Source organism: Paramisgurnus dabryanus, chromosome 12 (assembly GCF_030506205.2).
Source record: "Paramisgurnus dabryanus chromosome 12, PD_genome_1.1, whole genome shotgun sequence".
NCBI classification, from domain to species: Eukaryota; Metazoa; Chordata; class Actinopteri; order Cypriniformes; family Cobitidae; genus Paramisgurnus; species Paramisgurnus dabryanus.
This window is the reverse complement of record NC_133348.1, coordinates 10,420,321-10,436,745: the sequence shown is the minus strand read 5'-3', so window position 1 is coordinate 10,436,745 and position 16,425 is coordinate 10,420,321. Positions and strand designations below refer to the sequence as shown.

The 16,425-nt window shown below is 38.8% G+C and overlaps 1 protein-coding gene across 3 annotated transcripts in view; it reads right to left on the bottom strand.

The window, feature by feature from the left end:
- The window catches only part of gphnb (gephyrin b), a 60,428-nt gene extending 44,817 nt beyond the window's left edge, over positions 1-15,611 (bottom strand). For all 3 annotated transcript variants that reach the window (XM_065256531.1, XM_065256532.1, XM_065256533.1), the window contains exon 1: positions 15,479-15,611. In XM_065256531.1, the coding sequence (XP_065112603.1) occupies positions 15,479-15,542 (64 nt within the window). In that variant the 5' untranslated portion in view covers positions 15,543-15,611. The remainder of the gene's footprint in view (positions 1-15,478) is intronic.
- Between the last annotated feature and the right edge of the window lie 814 nt (positions 15,612-16,425).

Sequence of the window (16,425 nt, the reverse complement as noted above, 5' to 3'; positions counted from 1 at the left end):
ATTCTGAGAGCAGCAGTAGTGGGGTTCGCAATGGGATCACAGCATCTATCATCAAACACACAACCAAACACACAACTGCTAATACACACACATACACTGCTATTAATACACTGCTGCAACATCGCTGCATACATTGCTATAATTGCATTTCTATTGTGTTTTGAGGTGAGAAAGTGCTATCAACTGATTTCTCAATCGGAAGTGGAGCATCACTCTCTCCAGGTGGATTGTGGGATTGATGCATTGGGCTCTGGCACTAGATTTCTACCACTGCACTGTGAAAACAGATTGTTACTTTGTTCAATTACAGAATCATGTGGCTACAGTGGGCAGGTAATAAAACAATAATGATTAAATACATTAAAAAAAGAAATTAGGACATTGGGCAAAAACGGTTGGCAGGCCAATAGGAAAATATAAATATAAAATGACCTTTATAGTATTGGCTAAATTTAGAACCCTGCACATGAGATGCGAAAACATAGATCTTTTTCTGTGACCACGAATAAGTCATTTGTTTTCATAATTAGTTTTTTATTAAACAGTTCCCTCAGTTTAGGTAAATAGTGTGTTTACCGTCACAATTAGCGTCCCAATGGTTTTTGAAATTGTGGGCATGAACTAATAGACGTTTCATCAGACACATGTGCGTTGTCGTGGTTACGCCCCTGAACCGAAGTGAACTTTCCATAGATAATATTATACATATTATGTATAATAAAGGCTAGATGTCTCGCCCGTGCTGCTGGCCAATTGAGTGAAATGTCCTAATTTGGCGGCCATCTTACCACAGGGCGCTCACTTGCTTAGTTTTCTACCGATTTTCAAGCACTTTGGTTTGTTATAAACATCAAAGATGTACCTATAACACTGCATACTTATACTAAAAAAAATATTTTCATGATACATGTTAAAGGATCCAGAATTAAGAAGTAAGAAACCAAACCATTTGAAAATCGGTAGAAAATTGAGCAAGTTATGGTCATTTAAAAGTACCTGCATCATAAAAACTCAATGCTACGAGTGAGCGATCGCCCTGTGGTAAGATGGCCGCCAGGTGATGACGTTAGAGACTCCCCCATTACACATGTAGCCTTTATTATACATATCTATGGAACTTACAATCTGTAAAACAAAGCTGTGGTGTGCAGTGATGCCTGTAACCTCTCGCTCTGATTGACATGTGGGCGTGCTTTTCTGGGGGAAGAGCCCATAAAAGGAAAATGGGGTCAATGATACGTAACATGTACCCATGTTCAAAAAAAAACTTTCCGAAACTTGTAGGAAAGTACGGAGCCCCTTAGGGGACATGGAGCAAAAATTAAATAAAGTTTAGTTTCGCCTGATCACGTGAAACTGTCGCATGCTCACGTGAAACTTTGCATTTTCACGTGCGCACACGAAACTATCGTGTGAAACTACCGCGTGCTCACGCGAAACTAGCGTGAGCACGCGATAGTTTCACGTGAGCAGGTGATAGTTTCACGTGAGCGCGCGATAGTTTCACGTGAGCGCGCGATAGTTTCACGTGAGCGCGCGATAGTTTCACTTGAGCATGCAAAACTAAACTTTAAAAAAAATTCTGCACATGAAGGTTTCGCGTGAGCACATAAAACTAAACTTTTGATTTTTTCCCCTCCAATGTCACCAAATTTCGTGATATATAATCACATAATTTCTTTCTTATTTTGTGTGATATTGTCACAAATTTCCGATTTTTTTCGTGATCGTATCACAAATTTCTGTTTACGTGTCATTGTGACGTATTGGTTACTCAACTGCTTTTTCCTACAGTATTTTCAAACCAGTGTCGCTTCGGTTTAAATTTTACCATATTTTACCATTTTTCACTTTAAGTATTGGTTTATAAAAACAATTCTGATTAATTTTTTATCTTCTGATTTTTAAACCATTGTTGCCCAGTGTTAGGATTAGAGTTGGGTTTGGGTAGGGATGTCATTTTATGTAAATCTAACCCTTAACCAAAGCGACAATGGTAAGAAAATAGGACAAAACAGTTGAGTTACCAAAACATGCCGTGACTATACCACGAAATTTTGTGAGACTGGGCTGCCTAATTCGTAGCCGCATGTATTCTTTTTCACGTTTTGTGCGGCGCTCCGTAGCTAAATTAAAGTTAATAATTCTCTCAATTCACACACCAACAAACCCATCACAATGCATTCTGTAATAGATGTATCTGGGTAAATGTGAATTTGAGTTTCGAACACAGCGTCATTTTCAGCCTTGCATTTGTATCCGCCATTCGCAACTAGGTTTCATAATCATGTACAGTATTGTGGTACAGTGCAGTGTTGTACAGTATTGCCATGTAAGACAGAATCATATATATTTTTGCTTAGTATGCAAAGGTGGTCTGCATCATGAAATCAGACTGCAGTAAGGAAAGACCCTCACTTTAATACTGCAGCACTGGAGACTCCTGACTCTGCACTGCTCTCATTTCTCCTTCACACTGCTTCTCTCTCTCTCTCTTACACTTATTCTGTCCGTCTCTCTCTCTCTCTGCCTTTCACTATGTGATTTAGGAATGTTTATTTCCCAGGACACAACCCTTTCTCCCTTTCTCTCTCTCTCTCTCTCTCTCCACTGCTGTCTTAATGAATCTGGTTGTAAGCAGGTGCCTTCATTGCATTCAATTCTCTGGACAGAATCAGCAATTACAGCAGCCCAGCTTCCTACCGTTACAACTACAACACTGCAAATTATTTGCTAGCAATTTTCCTTCTCTTTCTCTTTTCACCAAACTCTCTTTTAGATCTTCTCCAGATCTTCTTTCTTTCCTCTTGCTGTGACATTTACACAGTTATTTCATTGATCTGCTTCCATCAAGGTGAATCACCCCCAGAATCAAAAGAGAGATATTATGAGGCCAAATACTAGTGTTGTATTCAAGACCACCTAAACCGAGACCAAGTCATGACCAAGACCAAGACAGGCCGAGACCAAGTCAAGACCAAGACCAGTGCAAGTCACTGTATTAAAACACTTATGATATAAAATGTGGAATATGCATTTGATTAGGCACTTCTTGTCTGTGTGTGCGTGCGTGCGTGCGTGCGCGTGCGCGCGTGTGTGTTAATTTAATAAAATAATCAAAGGCATTGCAGATATGTGGGAATTTATCTTTGTCTATAAGCAAATAAAAGTGAACAAACACTAAAGAGCTGAAATCAATTTAACCATTTAATCTGAACTATCTTTCCATGGCTTGCCATCCACTTAACACAATGCAGGTGTTTTTAGTAATAAAATTAGAAAAACTTTCATTGGGAGAAACTTAAACAATGCTTAAACAATGCCAACATCATATGCTAAACCTGAATAAAATGCATAAAATTAATGATAAAAAATTAATTTGTGATGTGCACTGCAAAAGATGATTTTAAAGAAAAAATGTTCTTAGTATTTTTGTCAAATTTTTAGAGCAAAAATATCAAATTTAAGTGATTTTGTGAATAAAACCAGCAAAAAAATCTGCCAATGGGGTAAGAAAAAAAATCTTGAACCTTTTTCTTTAACACTAAATTCAAGAAAAATTCAAGAAAAATTGCTTACCCCATTGGCAGATTTTTTTGCTTGTTTTATGCACAAAATCACTTAAATTTGATATTTTTGCTCTAAAAACTAGACTTATTTTCTTGTGTCGTTTTGTTCATCAAGAAAAGCATCTTAATTTAATAATTTTTAGAAATTTTTACTGAAAACAGGACAAAAATACTAAGAATTTTTTTGCAGTGTGCATGAGCTGTGGTCTTGACTGGTCTTGAAATAAAATTCCGAGTCCTCTTTGTCTGAGACCGAGACGAGACCAAAACCTTTAAAAAGTGGTCTTGAGAACTACAACACTAACAAATACATCATCAGAATCATGTACACTACATTGAGCAGAGACAGCTTTAAGTTGCAACTTTTGACCATTCGGTCAAAACATCAAAACACCAAAAGTTTTTTTTTAAATCATATCAGATTTTCAAAATGTGTGAGACAACAAACATGATCTACGATTTAACAGTTTTGTTCCTAAAGTGTGTTTATTGCCACACAGATCATCACACATCTCCAAATTCCCTTTACATAAGTTTACAAACAATGCAAGGCTCGACGGAGAACACAGGAAATCTCGCCATGTCTCTTGTTGTCAAACGTGACTTCACAGTAAACAAAAAAGATGCTGTCTGATTGGGTATGGTTTTGTTTCACGTGACAATATATATTTAACATGTTTAATATTTCAGATTTGCGATTGGAGCGCCTACGACGTGCTTTCGAGCAGATTCAAACCCTCTTTCCACTGCACACCACAAGAAAATCTGAGAAGATAATCGGTTCAACCACAAAGACAATCAGGACTTTCCCTAGGATTGTCGTAAGGGGGAAAATCGGCCCAAATTCAGCACGATTATCTTTTGGTGTGTACCGGGCTTTAGACAAACCAGGGGTCATATATTAAGTTTGGTTTCTATATGCCACAGTGATAAAGTTAACAGATGACATTAAAAGACACAAATGCACAAGTCATATGTAATAAGTCATGATATTTTATAGTAGCCCCTGCTCAATGTATGATTTTAATGTGTTTAATTAACTCTTTCCCTGCCACCTTTTGTAACAAAGTTGCCAGCCAGCGCCAGCATTTTTCATGATTTTCACAAAAGTTTAATGCCTTCCAGAAAATGTTCTTCTTTAAATATATCAAATGAAAAAAAAAATGACCCTCTGCTTTCAAAAACACCTAATTGCACTTTTGTAAAGGATGTTTGATAGAGATCAGATTCAGAGCGATCCTCAAAACATACCCGGACATACAGCTGTTATGTTAGCCCTAGGGCAATTCTTCCCGGTTTCATACTGTAAGTTGGGTAAGAGCACCTGGTAAATGTATTATGGATTGCCGGAAATACTTGTCATTGGCAGGGAAGCGTTTTCTCTTAATTGACGAGTTAACTCGTCAATGGCAGGTAAAGAGTTAAGTAACATACAAACACGTGCTCATAAACCAGCATGAAAGACTTGAGGGTTTAAATACGGACTGAATGTCTCAGCAGGATTTTCAATATTACACTTTCATAACACACAAGAGCAAACTCAAACACTTTGCATCAGCTCAGTAATAGATGATTGCTTTCTCAGCAGATCTGGGTTCAGTTTCGAGCACTCTTTGTCCATCAGCAGCTGTGTCCTAAAAGCCCTGACCTCAGGTCAGCCCCCGATGGTAACTAGTCCTTAGGTTATACCAGTTAAACCTGCTGTGCCAGCCTAGAAAATGACATGAAGTTTTCATGATGTGGTTGTGTGATCTCTGAGTGTCTTTTCTCATAAGTGTGGGAGTGAAACACTGGACAGAAAGACCAGGCTGAATTATTCACCCGTGCCATTACACACACATGTGCTCTTAAAAAGCACAGTCTTATATTATTCATCGCAGGTAAGTTTAAACTCTCACTTTAACACAGAAGAGAGTCCACTAGAATGAGTTTAAGTGAGGCACCAACATGCAATAAAGGATTTACATCTTCAAAACGTACAGTAATTTGCTGTTTTTAACATCAACAAGGATAAAAACATCTACAGTGTTTAAAAGAGCTCAGGTATGCAGAATGTGCTCCTGTATAGTTCAGAGGTAGAGCATTGCATTAGCAGCGCATGGGTTTAAACCCACATAGTGAAAAAAACATGTTTACCTTGTAATGCACTGTAAATCACAAAACAGCTGCCAAATGCATAAATGTAAATACACATATTCAGCATAAGTGTTGAGATGACGAACAAAGAAAATGAGAAGTACAATGTTTGCCTGTTCGTATCCAAACATTCCCTCAAATCCAGATATTATTTAATCATAATGTTTGTCACGTTATGTTGACACAAATGAGATTAAATATTAGATTTTCTGAAGATACAACCTCTATGGGTACACATCATTAGCTGCATCCGAGGCATACTTTACTATTATACAGTAGAGCTGTGCAATTAATCGCTTTTCAATTTCAATTTTTTATTAAAACAATTACTAAACAATATGATCAGGGTAAAACAATTATTAAGCGATTAAAATATAAATTGTGTGCTGCTTGACCAATGTGTTTGTAAGGCACCACTGCTTTGACATGTGTAGCCTAGTGCAACACTTATTTAAAGGGACACTCCACTTTTTTTGAAAATATGCTCATTTTCCAGCTCCCCTAGAGTTAAACATTAGATTTTTACCGTTTTGGAATCCATTCAGCTGATCTCCGGGCCTGGTGCTAGCACTTTTAGCATAGCTTAGCATAATCCATTGAATCTGATTAGACCATTAGCATCATGCTCAAAAATAACCAAAATGTTTTGATATTTTTCCTATTTAATACTTGACTCTTCTGTAGTTACATCGTGTACTAAGAGAGACAGAAAATTAAAAGTTGTGATTTTCTAGGCAGATATGGCTAGGAACTATACTCTCATTCTGGCGTAATAATCAAGGACTTTGCTGATGTAACATGACCGCAGCAGGCGTAGTGATATAACGCACTGCCCGAAAATAGTCCCCTTGGTAATATTCAATAGCAGATGACTATTTTCAGCTGCTGTGTAATATCACTACACCTGCTGCAGCCATGTTACATCAGCAAAATCCTTGATTATTACGCCAAAATAATAGTATAGTCCTAGCCATATCAGCCTAGAAAATCACAACTTTTTTAACTTTCCATCGGTCTTAGTACACGATGTAACTACAGAAGAGTCAAGTTTTAAATAGGAAAAATATTGAAATTCTTTGGTTATTTTTTTAGCGCAATGCTAATGGTCTTATCAAATTCAATGAATTATGCTAAGCTATGCTTAAAGGGCTAGCGCCAGACCCGGAGATCGGCTGAATGGATTCCAAAACTGTAAGAATTAAATGTTTAACTCTAGGGGAGCTGGAAAATTAGCATATTTTCAAAAAAAGTGGAGTGTCCCTTTAAAGAGCACCTATTGTCCAATTCACGTTTTTACATTTCCTTTGGTATGTTAAGTGTGTATTAGTACATGTTAGTTATTTAATCAAAAGGTACTAACCCCAAAGTAAATGATGACGTGAGTTATTATCTTCAACGTAAATCTCTTTTCTTGGACAACAAATACACGGATTGTAGTCAACAGTTTACGTCAACATCCATATCACCCTGTAGCCCAAGACAGCTTGCCCACTGAAGCTAAGCAGGGCTGAGCCTGGTCAGTACTTGGATGGGAGACCACCTGGGAAAACCAGGTTGCTGCTGGTAGAGGTGTTAGTGAGACCAGCAGGGGGTGCTCACCCTGTGGTCTGTGTGGGTCCTAATGCCCCAGTATAGTGACGGGGACACTATACTGTCAAAAAAAGCACCGTCCTTCGGATGAGACGTTAAACCGAGGTCCTGACTCTCTGTGGTCATTAAAAATCCCAGGATGTCCTTCGAAAAAGAGTAGGGGTGTGCCCCGGCATCCTGGCCAAACTTGCCCATTGGCCTACCAATCATCCCTCATATTAATTGGCTAAATCACTCGGTCTCCTCTCCACTAATAAGCTGGTGTGTGGTGAGCATTCTGGTGCAATATGGCTGCCGTCGCATCATCCAGGTGGATGTTGCACATTGGTGGTGGTTGAGGAGATTCCCCCATTCATATGTAAAGCGCTATATAAATGTAACTAATTATTATTATTAATTAACATGATCTCACGGAAAGTTGTGTTATAGTCACGCAAAATTACATTAATTTATTCCTGTCCCTGGCACGTAATTCAGCTTTTTCATGCCGTGAGCACAAATGTCTTTTTTGTGACACACGTGACGAATTTCTATAAATAGTTTCTCGTGGCATTTTATGTATTGTTTTCTTATTTTTTCCCTATTCTTAAATCATTGTCGTTTGGGGTTGGGTTAGATTTGGGGTTTGGGTTAGGATGTACTTTTATGTTTTGGTTTCTACATGTTTTCTTCCACTTTTAGAACTATTCTAGCCTGGAGTTGGGGTTTGGTTTAGGACGTCTAAAAATGTAACAGAAAGTGATTCTATGATAATATAACAACCCCAAGCGACAATGGTAAGAAAATAGGTAAAAAAACAATGAGAAAACAATACATAAAAGGAAACAAAAAAAAGTTGTGACACGGATTTCTATTTATAGAAATTCGTCACGAAAAAGACATTCATGCTCAAGGCACAAAAAAGAGAGCAGAATTTCGTTCCATGGACACAAATAATTATTAAAAATTTTGCGTGACTATAACACAACTTTTTGTGAGATCAGTCTGCTTTATTTCCTGGGATTGGTGATGTAATAAAGACCGACATTAACATAATTCCTCCCGCTTCGGACTCACAGCCTGTAAGTTTACTCCTGTTAGCACTGAATCTTTCAAACATGGTAAGGAGCATCACATTTCCTGCTGATGTCAGAGGTACAACGTACAGATTAGCTGGCCAATCAGGGACACCGAGCTTTCCAAATCCGTGCATGTCAGGAAGAGAGTGAAATCCGGAGCTACAAAAATGTACGGTATGTGGAAAAGAATGTGTTTTTTAACCATGAACCACGCAAACACATTATACCAAATACACAAAATAACCTTGTTTTTTAGCAATGAAATAGGTTCTCTTTAATAAAAAGGTTAAATAAATGCATGTTTTAAAGTCACTCAGTAATCGTTTAAATAATTGAGATTTTTTTACCAAAATAACCGTGATTTAGATTTTGCCCATAACCGAGCAGCCCTACTAGTATGAGTAACAGTACGTCCAGAATCTCAGTAGGTGAGAAATACCCGAATGGTCTACTGTTTCCAGTGACATTTCTCAATGTGCACTGGATGGATACTTTTCTATCTTACAAGGTGACAAGAGCTGAGGAGTTGCCAAATTAAAAAAGTGAATAAAAAAGTAAATCGCTGAACCAGGCTGCTCTTTTTGATGTGTTTTTGATGTGACTTTGTTGTACTTGATTAACAAGGTCTGAGTAAACTATCATTGCAATTGTTATGATTATGTCAAAGGACATAATGAAAACATGGTGGATGTAGTATTTATACTGCACCCACACATACTACATAGAACGAACTGTTTTATTGATAAAGCACTTCATCTAATTCAGTATGTACAGTCACAGTCACTCATTTTCAATAAATGACCAAACAGAGATTCTATGACACAGCACTACCCATGGATGGCAGTATTGAGTAATGATCTATGCACCATATGATCTATTGATCTAATTTATTTATCACTTCTGTTTTAGGGGACGCCTTTAAAATGGTTGACTAAGTAGACTTTTATTCATTTCTATTTTTTGAAGAAATTGTCCTTTCTGCCATAAATATTTGGTTTAGTGGTCAGTGATTCTCCATTCAAGGTCCTGTGGAAACAATGCATGTCTCCTATGTCCAACACACCTGGTTCAGATCACCGGCAACCAATGACATTAGCAGCCTTTACATACTTATCATGTGTACTTGTAATACTAGTTATAAAACGTTTTATAGAGTCAGAATCAGAGGTTTCTTCAAATCACTAACATTTATATGAGCAATATTAACAGTCCTTAAAGGAAAACACCACCGTTTTTTTTCTCTTTTATATATTGTTTTCTCATTTTTATGTAAAGCACTTTGACCTCTGTGTATGAAATGTGCTATACAAATAAACTTGCATTGCCTTGCCTTGCCTATGTTCTTACCTCAACTTAGACGAATCAATACATAGCTTTTTTGTCAAAGCATGCAATTAATCTTTGTACATGTCGTGAATGTCTTAGCATTTAGCTTAGCCCCATTCATTCCTAAGGATCCAAACAGGGTCCAACTGAGGTTGAAGTGCTGCAAACTAAGAGCTCTTCCACCATACAATATAGTTCAGATTTTTTTCCGCTTAAAAAAATCGGTGTCAGAGTCCTGCAACAGGTCGGTTACCCGCGGATACCAGCATAAAAGTGTCTAAAACAGGTGGATTGTGACATTCCTAAAATCACAGGCGGGTATGCGGGCAGATGATTAACTCCATGCGGGCAGGTAGCAGCACAAATTAAAATGTGTGCAATATTTGTATGTTTAAATTACCATTACACACGCAACATATGACATTTGACCCATCACGTTACCACCACTGCGACATTTGTTGATGCTTCTCGTAGTCTAGTTGAAGCGAACGTTGCAGGAGATGCATAAAGTTTTGCCATTGATAGCCAGAAGCTGGGAACGTCTTCTCTTAGAAAGCATTTCTAGACAAGACTTGTAGGTTTCATAGCCTATTCAGGTGCCGATGGTAGGCTACTTGAATGGTGCAAAACACGTTTAGCTTGTTTCGCACTTTAGCCTGTTTCATAAGCCCGTTTATGATGCTGTTGAGATGTTGAGAGGTGGATGCGGATTTAACTTTGATATTATCACGGGTGACGGGTCAGATCTGGTGCTAAACTTTGCGGGTACGGGCGGGAGCGGGTCTCCAAAAGTTGACCTGTGCAGGACTCATGTCTTTAAATAGGGAAAACATGGAAGTGTTTGGTGGCTTCTAAATTTATCCCTGTTCGGATCCTAACGAATTAATGGGGCTAGGCTAAATGCTAACACATTCACAACGCGCTGTACAAAGATGAAGTGCATGCATTGAAAAAAAGATAGGCATGTATTAAAGGTGCAGTGTGTACATTTTTGCGGCATCTAGTGGTAAGGTTACGAATTGCAACCAACGGCTTAGTCCACGGCTCACCCCTCGCTTTTGAAGCACATAGAGAAGCTACGGTAGCCGCCATTGGACAAACATGTCATCGTCACTGACAACTTAGTAAAAAAAATGTCCTTTAAGGGCTTCTATAGAAAAATGGCAGCACAAAATGGCGACTTCCATGTAAGGGGACCCTCGGTGTATGTAGATAAAAAGGTCTCGTTCTAAGGTAATAAACACATAACGGTTCATTATGAAAGGTCTTTATACACCCCTGATAATATAGTTTTGTATATTATTTTAAAATATCCTTCTAAAAATTACACACTGCACCTTTAATTCGTCTAAGTTGAGGTAAGAAAGTAAAATATTGAAAAAAACGGTGGTGTTTTCCTTTAATACTTTGCCTAATGTTCGTTTTTACTCCTCATGAAAACTTGTGCTAACTTCCAACACATTCCCTGAACTCCTCTAGAAGTGTGAAAGAGTTTGAAGTGAACAGATCACTGAGGATCTTAATTGCATGCACACACACACGGGCACACGCGCACACACAACAATACCAGCAGAAACACAAGCTCAACTCAAGATAAATACAAGTTTTAAAGTTTCTTAAAGCAGTTTTGCTGTCTGTCTGCGCTGAGATGAATTACTATGGTTTATAGATGGTTAGAGTGTCCCTGAATCTGCTGTACACTTGCAAACAAATGCCACTAGAACTTTTCTCAACTTTTCTGTGCTTATTTAAATGTTATATTGCTTTTGAAAATGTATTTAATACAATGACATTCAGACACTGTGGCTTAAATGTCTGAATACTTTTCAGAGGAACGCCTTTCTTTGCAAAAGAGCTTGAGAGAAATGTCTTGCATGAACAAACACACAGAAGAAGTTCAGTTACAAAATATCATTACATGCAATGTCACAATCTATTAATCTTAACACGCGCACAGACTCATGTTCACCTTCCCTTGACAGCGATTACTTTTTACTGCTGATGATGTGCATGTTACAGCAGTTCCTAATGAAAGACAGAAGCACACAGGTTTAACATTAACATGTTATGCTCACCATGTTGAAAAGAAGAAGATGAACTCGTGCTTTTACAATAAGGTTTGTAACTTATTTCTATTTATGACTTTGAAAGGCATCTAAATTTATCTGCTCAGTGCAAATGTGGCGAATACTCGTTTTTTTTTAATACACATGTGAGATCGGAAAGACTCCCACACATTCCTAAGTTATCCAGATCTACTAGAGAGCTAAAAGGATAGAGAGAGATGCTGTTTGCAGATTGGTAGAGATCAGACAGAATCCAGCACAATGACTGTATGTCCAGAAAGGTGACATGTGTCTATAAAAACTCAATGTCGTACACCTCTGTTGGACTTACCCTGACAACTTTCTAAACTATTGTGAAGCCGATTTAACCCATAAGCATTCCTTAAAAAGGTGAAAAAAGCCTATGAAGGAAACTAATTATACTGGCTGTGTTGATTGTATCTTAAAATGGTCTACATCATTGGAATCACAAGAATCTCCGATTTCCAAATTTATGTAACGTGTTTAGTTTTTTGTTTTTGAGTTGTTGTATGTCATGAAGTTTTCTAGTGTCCCTTCTATTGGAATACTACCCTTTTTGGTTTAGTATGCAATGGTTGCTAGGGTGTTGGTAGTCATTTAGTCGGCCCTTAGGCCTCAATGCAGTTTAGTTTTTCCGCATCTTTTATTATCTGACTTACCAAAATGTTTAGGTCTAATTGATCAGAGACGTAATATCTCGGCACCGTTCAACAAGCGTGATTTGACGTCATTCAAGTCAGTCACTGTATGGGAGAAGTTTTATAACCATAGGAATATTGGAAATATTTATAGTAATGCTACTAGTAATGGTTGGGAATGAAGTCACTTTAGCACATACACGATTCTGAGCATGGTTGACTGGTGACCAACGAAAATGTTGTCTGAGCTGAACTAGTTTCCTTAGACCTTTTGTAAGTCATATTTTGCAGAGTGGCAGGGAGATGGCAGACCTTCTCAAGGTCACACTGGGTTTATTTTTAAGTCAGTTCTCACCAAGGTGAGGATGCTAAAAAAAGGCGAAACTGTGCTGAAAACTGTGAAGAACAAAACAGTCCAAACTCCAGAAAACACTTGGACGCAAACGTCTAGCACACACAAGCACGAGCCAGAACCATTTCAGTTGGTTTTATTCATTACATATTAGTGGCAGCATGTCAGATTACTTAACCAATGACATGCCAATTTCCATTTGGCTCCAGCAGAGTGGTTCTCCACGAATCCATAACGGACAGGTTTTATTGATAATTCCTAGATTTTCCCAATGAATATCCATACCAGGGACTATCCAAACACTAGAAATCAGTAGCTCATCTGAAAGTATGTGGATTATCAAATGCATGCCTTTACTATTAGCATAAATTCAGACGGACACAAAGATCTCTAAAGCATATCCAGGTGCCAAACTATGACCCAACCCTACATCTTGGAGTCACTGCATGCTTGTCAGGTTCCTAAATCCTTTACAGTGTTGCTATGCCAACCAAAGCTCCTCTCAACCCCAGGGAAGAGGACAGGTCTGGTCACATGACTTTGCTGTCATTGTTGAAGATGAAACAGTTGTGAATGAGGTCCTCTGTCATGATCAGTCAAGCACAGGCAGGTAGACTGATGTCAAAGGTCAACCCTAAAAACCTTAACCAAAGATAAGAATGTATGTCCTGTATACAATGCTGATAATATAGATACTTTATTGGCATGTGAGTGAGAGAGGACTATGAGTCTCAGAGGTGACTGCAGAGATAGAGATAATACATGAAATCACTTTTCTACAGTATAAATCCCAAAGCAACACAGAAGGAAACATAACAGCTATTTAAGAAAGAGAGAGAGAAAAGAGAGAGAGACACAAGGAGATTTCTAAAAGGTCAGATGACACACGCAGGATGTGATATCTCTTTCGTTTTACCTTTCTCATCATTTCTCTCTGTATATTCCCCAACCAAACAGGCCTTCAGAGATACCGAAACGAGATGAAGAAGAAGGTAAGACATGCCGCTAATGGGAAATTCATTACAACGATGAAAGAATTTTGAGTGACAAATATTGACAAGCGTCCTGTGTAAATGTCACCTCTGTGTCAAGGGGTCGCAAAAGTAATCTGACACAAGACAAGCGTGACGATTGCCTTTGCATGCGTCTCTGCTCGCTTGTGTTGACAATGTGTGGCAGCAGTTTTACAGGGGTTGGTTCGATATGGTCTTCACATTAACGCAAATGACAAAAGAACACAGGTCATGCTCTGTTTAGGGGATCTGGTGTGTAAATTATAAATGTATACATTTGAATTCATCTACTGTATTAACGTCAGATCAGTGCAATGTGAAAAGTAAATAAGTTTACAGAACAAGTCAGGGCGTTACTCCAGAAGGCTTGTTGTCCATGCAAAACTAATGCTAAATAATATCTTACCTGGCAACCACAAAATAATAAAACTGATGAACAGTGAGATAGGACTATTGTCCAGTTAAGTTGAAAAAGACTTAGTAACTAGTATTAATAGTAACCTGTTATGGGGACTCTATTGGGACTTAGCCTGTGTTGGTCATCATCTGCCAATGATTTGAGAACCAACCAGTGAAAATTAGCTGCCCATTAATCTGAATATTAGACGGGATGTCATCTTTAAAATGTGTGGTCGTTATGGTCCTGGACAACTATGTAAGGATTTAATACTCGAGCGACAGTCGATGTACTGCACTGGATGCGGTTCAGCACCACGGACAGCGCGCGTGAGTATTTCAGCACCATGGACAGCGCTGCTGCTCCGCCGGCGTGAGCAGGAGGGAGGGAGGGAAGGATGGAGGGATGGAGGGAGGAGGTGAAGCGGGGTTTCCCTCACTGCTGGATTGAGCTCCTCTCTTTTCATCTCTACCACCTTCACCAGCGGATTTCCACGAGTGGGTTATCACCAATCACATCAAGCGAAAATCCGTAGCCTTTTAAATGACGGTTTCTGTCTATGATCAGCTGTATTACGCGGCCGATATGGGAGGTGTCAAACACGAAATGGCATCGTTTTGCAGCACAGTACTGCCTGCAATTGATAGTCTTGACTTTTTATACAATAGGGAAATTAATCGCAGATTTTCGCTTAAACATTTTATTCCTCGTACAACCGCACCACGAAGCGCGGATGGAAATCACCGGCTAATGCAAATGTGCATTAACAAGACTGCTAAAAACCAGCAAAGCAGCATTCTGCCCACGATTCACAGGCATCCTCACTAATATCAGCCCACTGCATCCTCTGCTTCTGTCAATAAATCACAGCTTTATCGCTGCTGTCTAACGCCAGGTACAAACGATACAAGATTCACTGGATCACAGGTGATCGTGAAATGCTATGGCGTGCACACCGAGCTTTCCACCATCAGATGGAATTTTTAAGGATTCACAGGGGAAATTTAACTATTTCACACACAACACTATATCCTCCGGTTAAATTGTATAAAAATATCAAATGCGTCCATTAAAGAGTGCCCGCTTCAATGCAGGAGGTTTGGCAGGTAAATGAATATCTGGTAAAGAGGGGGACGCTTAAATCACCGCTGACCAGCACATAAAACACACACACATACACACACACATATACACACACATATATATACACACACGCTTGGGGAAAAAGACACCGCTGGCAAACAGCTGGAAAAACGCTGCACATCTTCCCTAAAAGAAACAGCGCGGTGACTTTAAAGAATCTGGATTTTACCTGTCAGGACGCCGACCCGGATTTGGTGATCGTGGTTTGTTAAAATCATCCCGTCTGACGCCATATTCAGCACCGCTGTCGCCGCACTGACAACTCCAGGCAGAGCCGAGAGCCGAGCGCATGGATCTCTGGAGGGGAGGGGATGACGGGAGCGCGCAGGGGAGAGCAGCTGAGCGCAGAGATATCTAGCAAACAATTTCACCCCAGTAGATTTACTTCTGCATAATGGCTGTGAATTCAGTGAATCAATGTATTTTCAATGTGTTATTTTTTATTTTTATATCATTGATATACACTGTAAAAATGTGACCAAAACCCATCTAAAGTCATTTTACTTTATTTTTTTGTCTATGTAATGTAAAGAACATTTTGTGAAAAATAACTTTGATATCTTTAACAGAGGTGGACACTAGTTAAGTATTTTTACTTTCTACATTAAAGGCGCTCTAAGCGAATAATGTGCAACGTCACTTCCTGTTGATGTTTGAACTGTTTTCAAACAGACAGAGCGTAGCTAACTCCTCCCCCTCCCCCTCCCTTCCGTGCTTTCATGAACGCGCCCAACCCCCACCCCCAAATCCTTCTTGCCGTTTATTGGCTGGAATACTTTGTTTTGTTTTGTGCTGGCTAGGTTTGGCCATTTGTTGATATTGCCGTTTGTGAAGCCTGGGCTATCTACAGAGATCGCGTTTTTTTACAGTTTGATCAGCGGACAGGCAGCAAGCAGATAGTGAGGAGATGTTTCCGGTATGTAACAAAAAATGTTTTATGGTCTAAAACGCTTCAATTCGCTTAGAGCACCTTTAATGTAATTTTCAAGTATTCTTATTTTATCAGTGTTTTTGTTTGGAAAACATACATTCCAAAGCATATTATCATACTTTTTACTTCACTATATTTCATAATTTCAAGTTTCATTACATTAAACATCTAGTCATTTTTTTTAC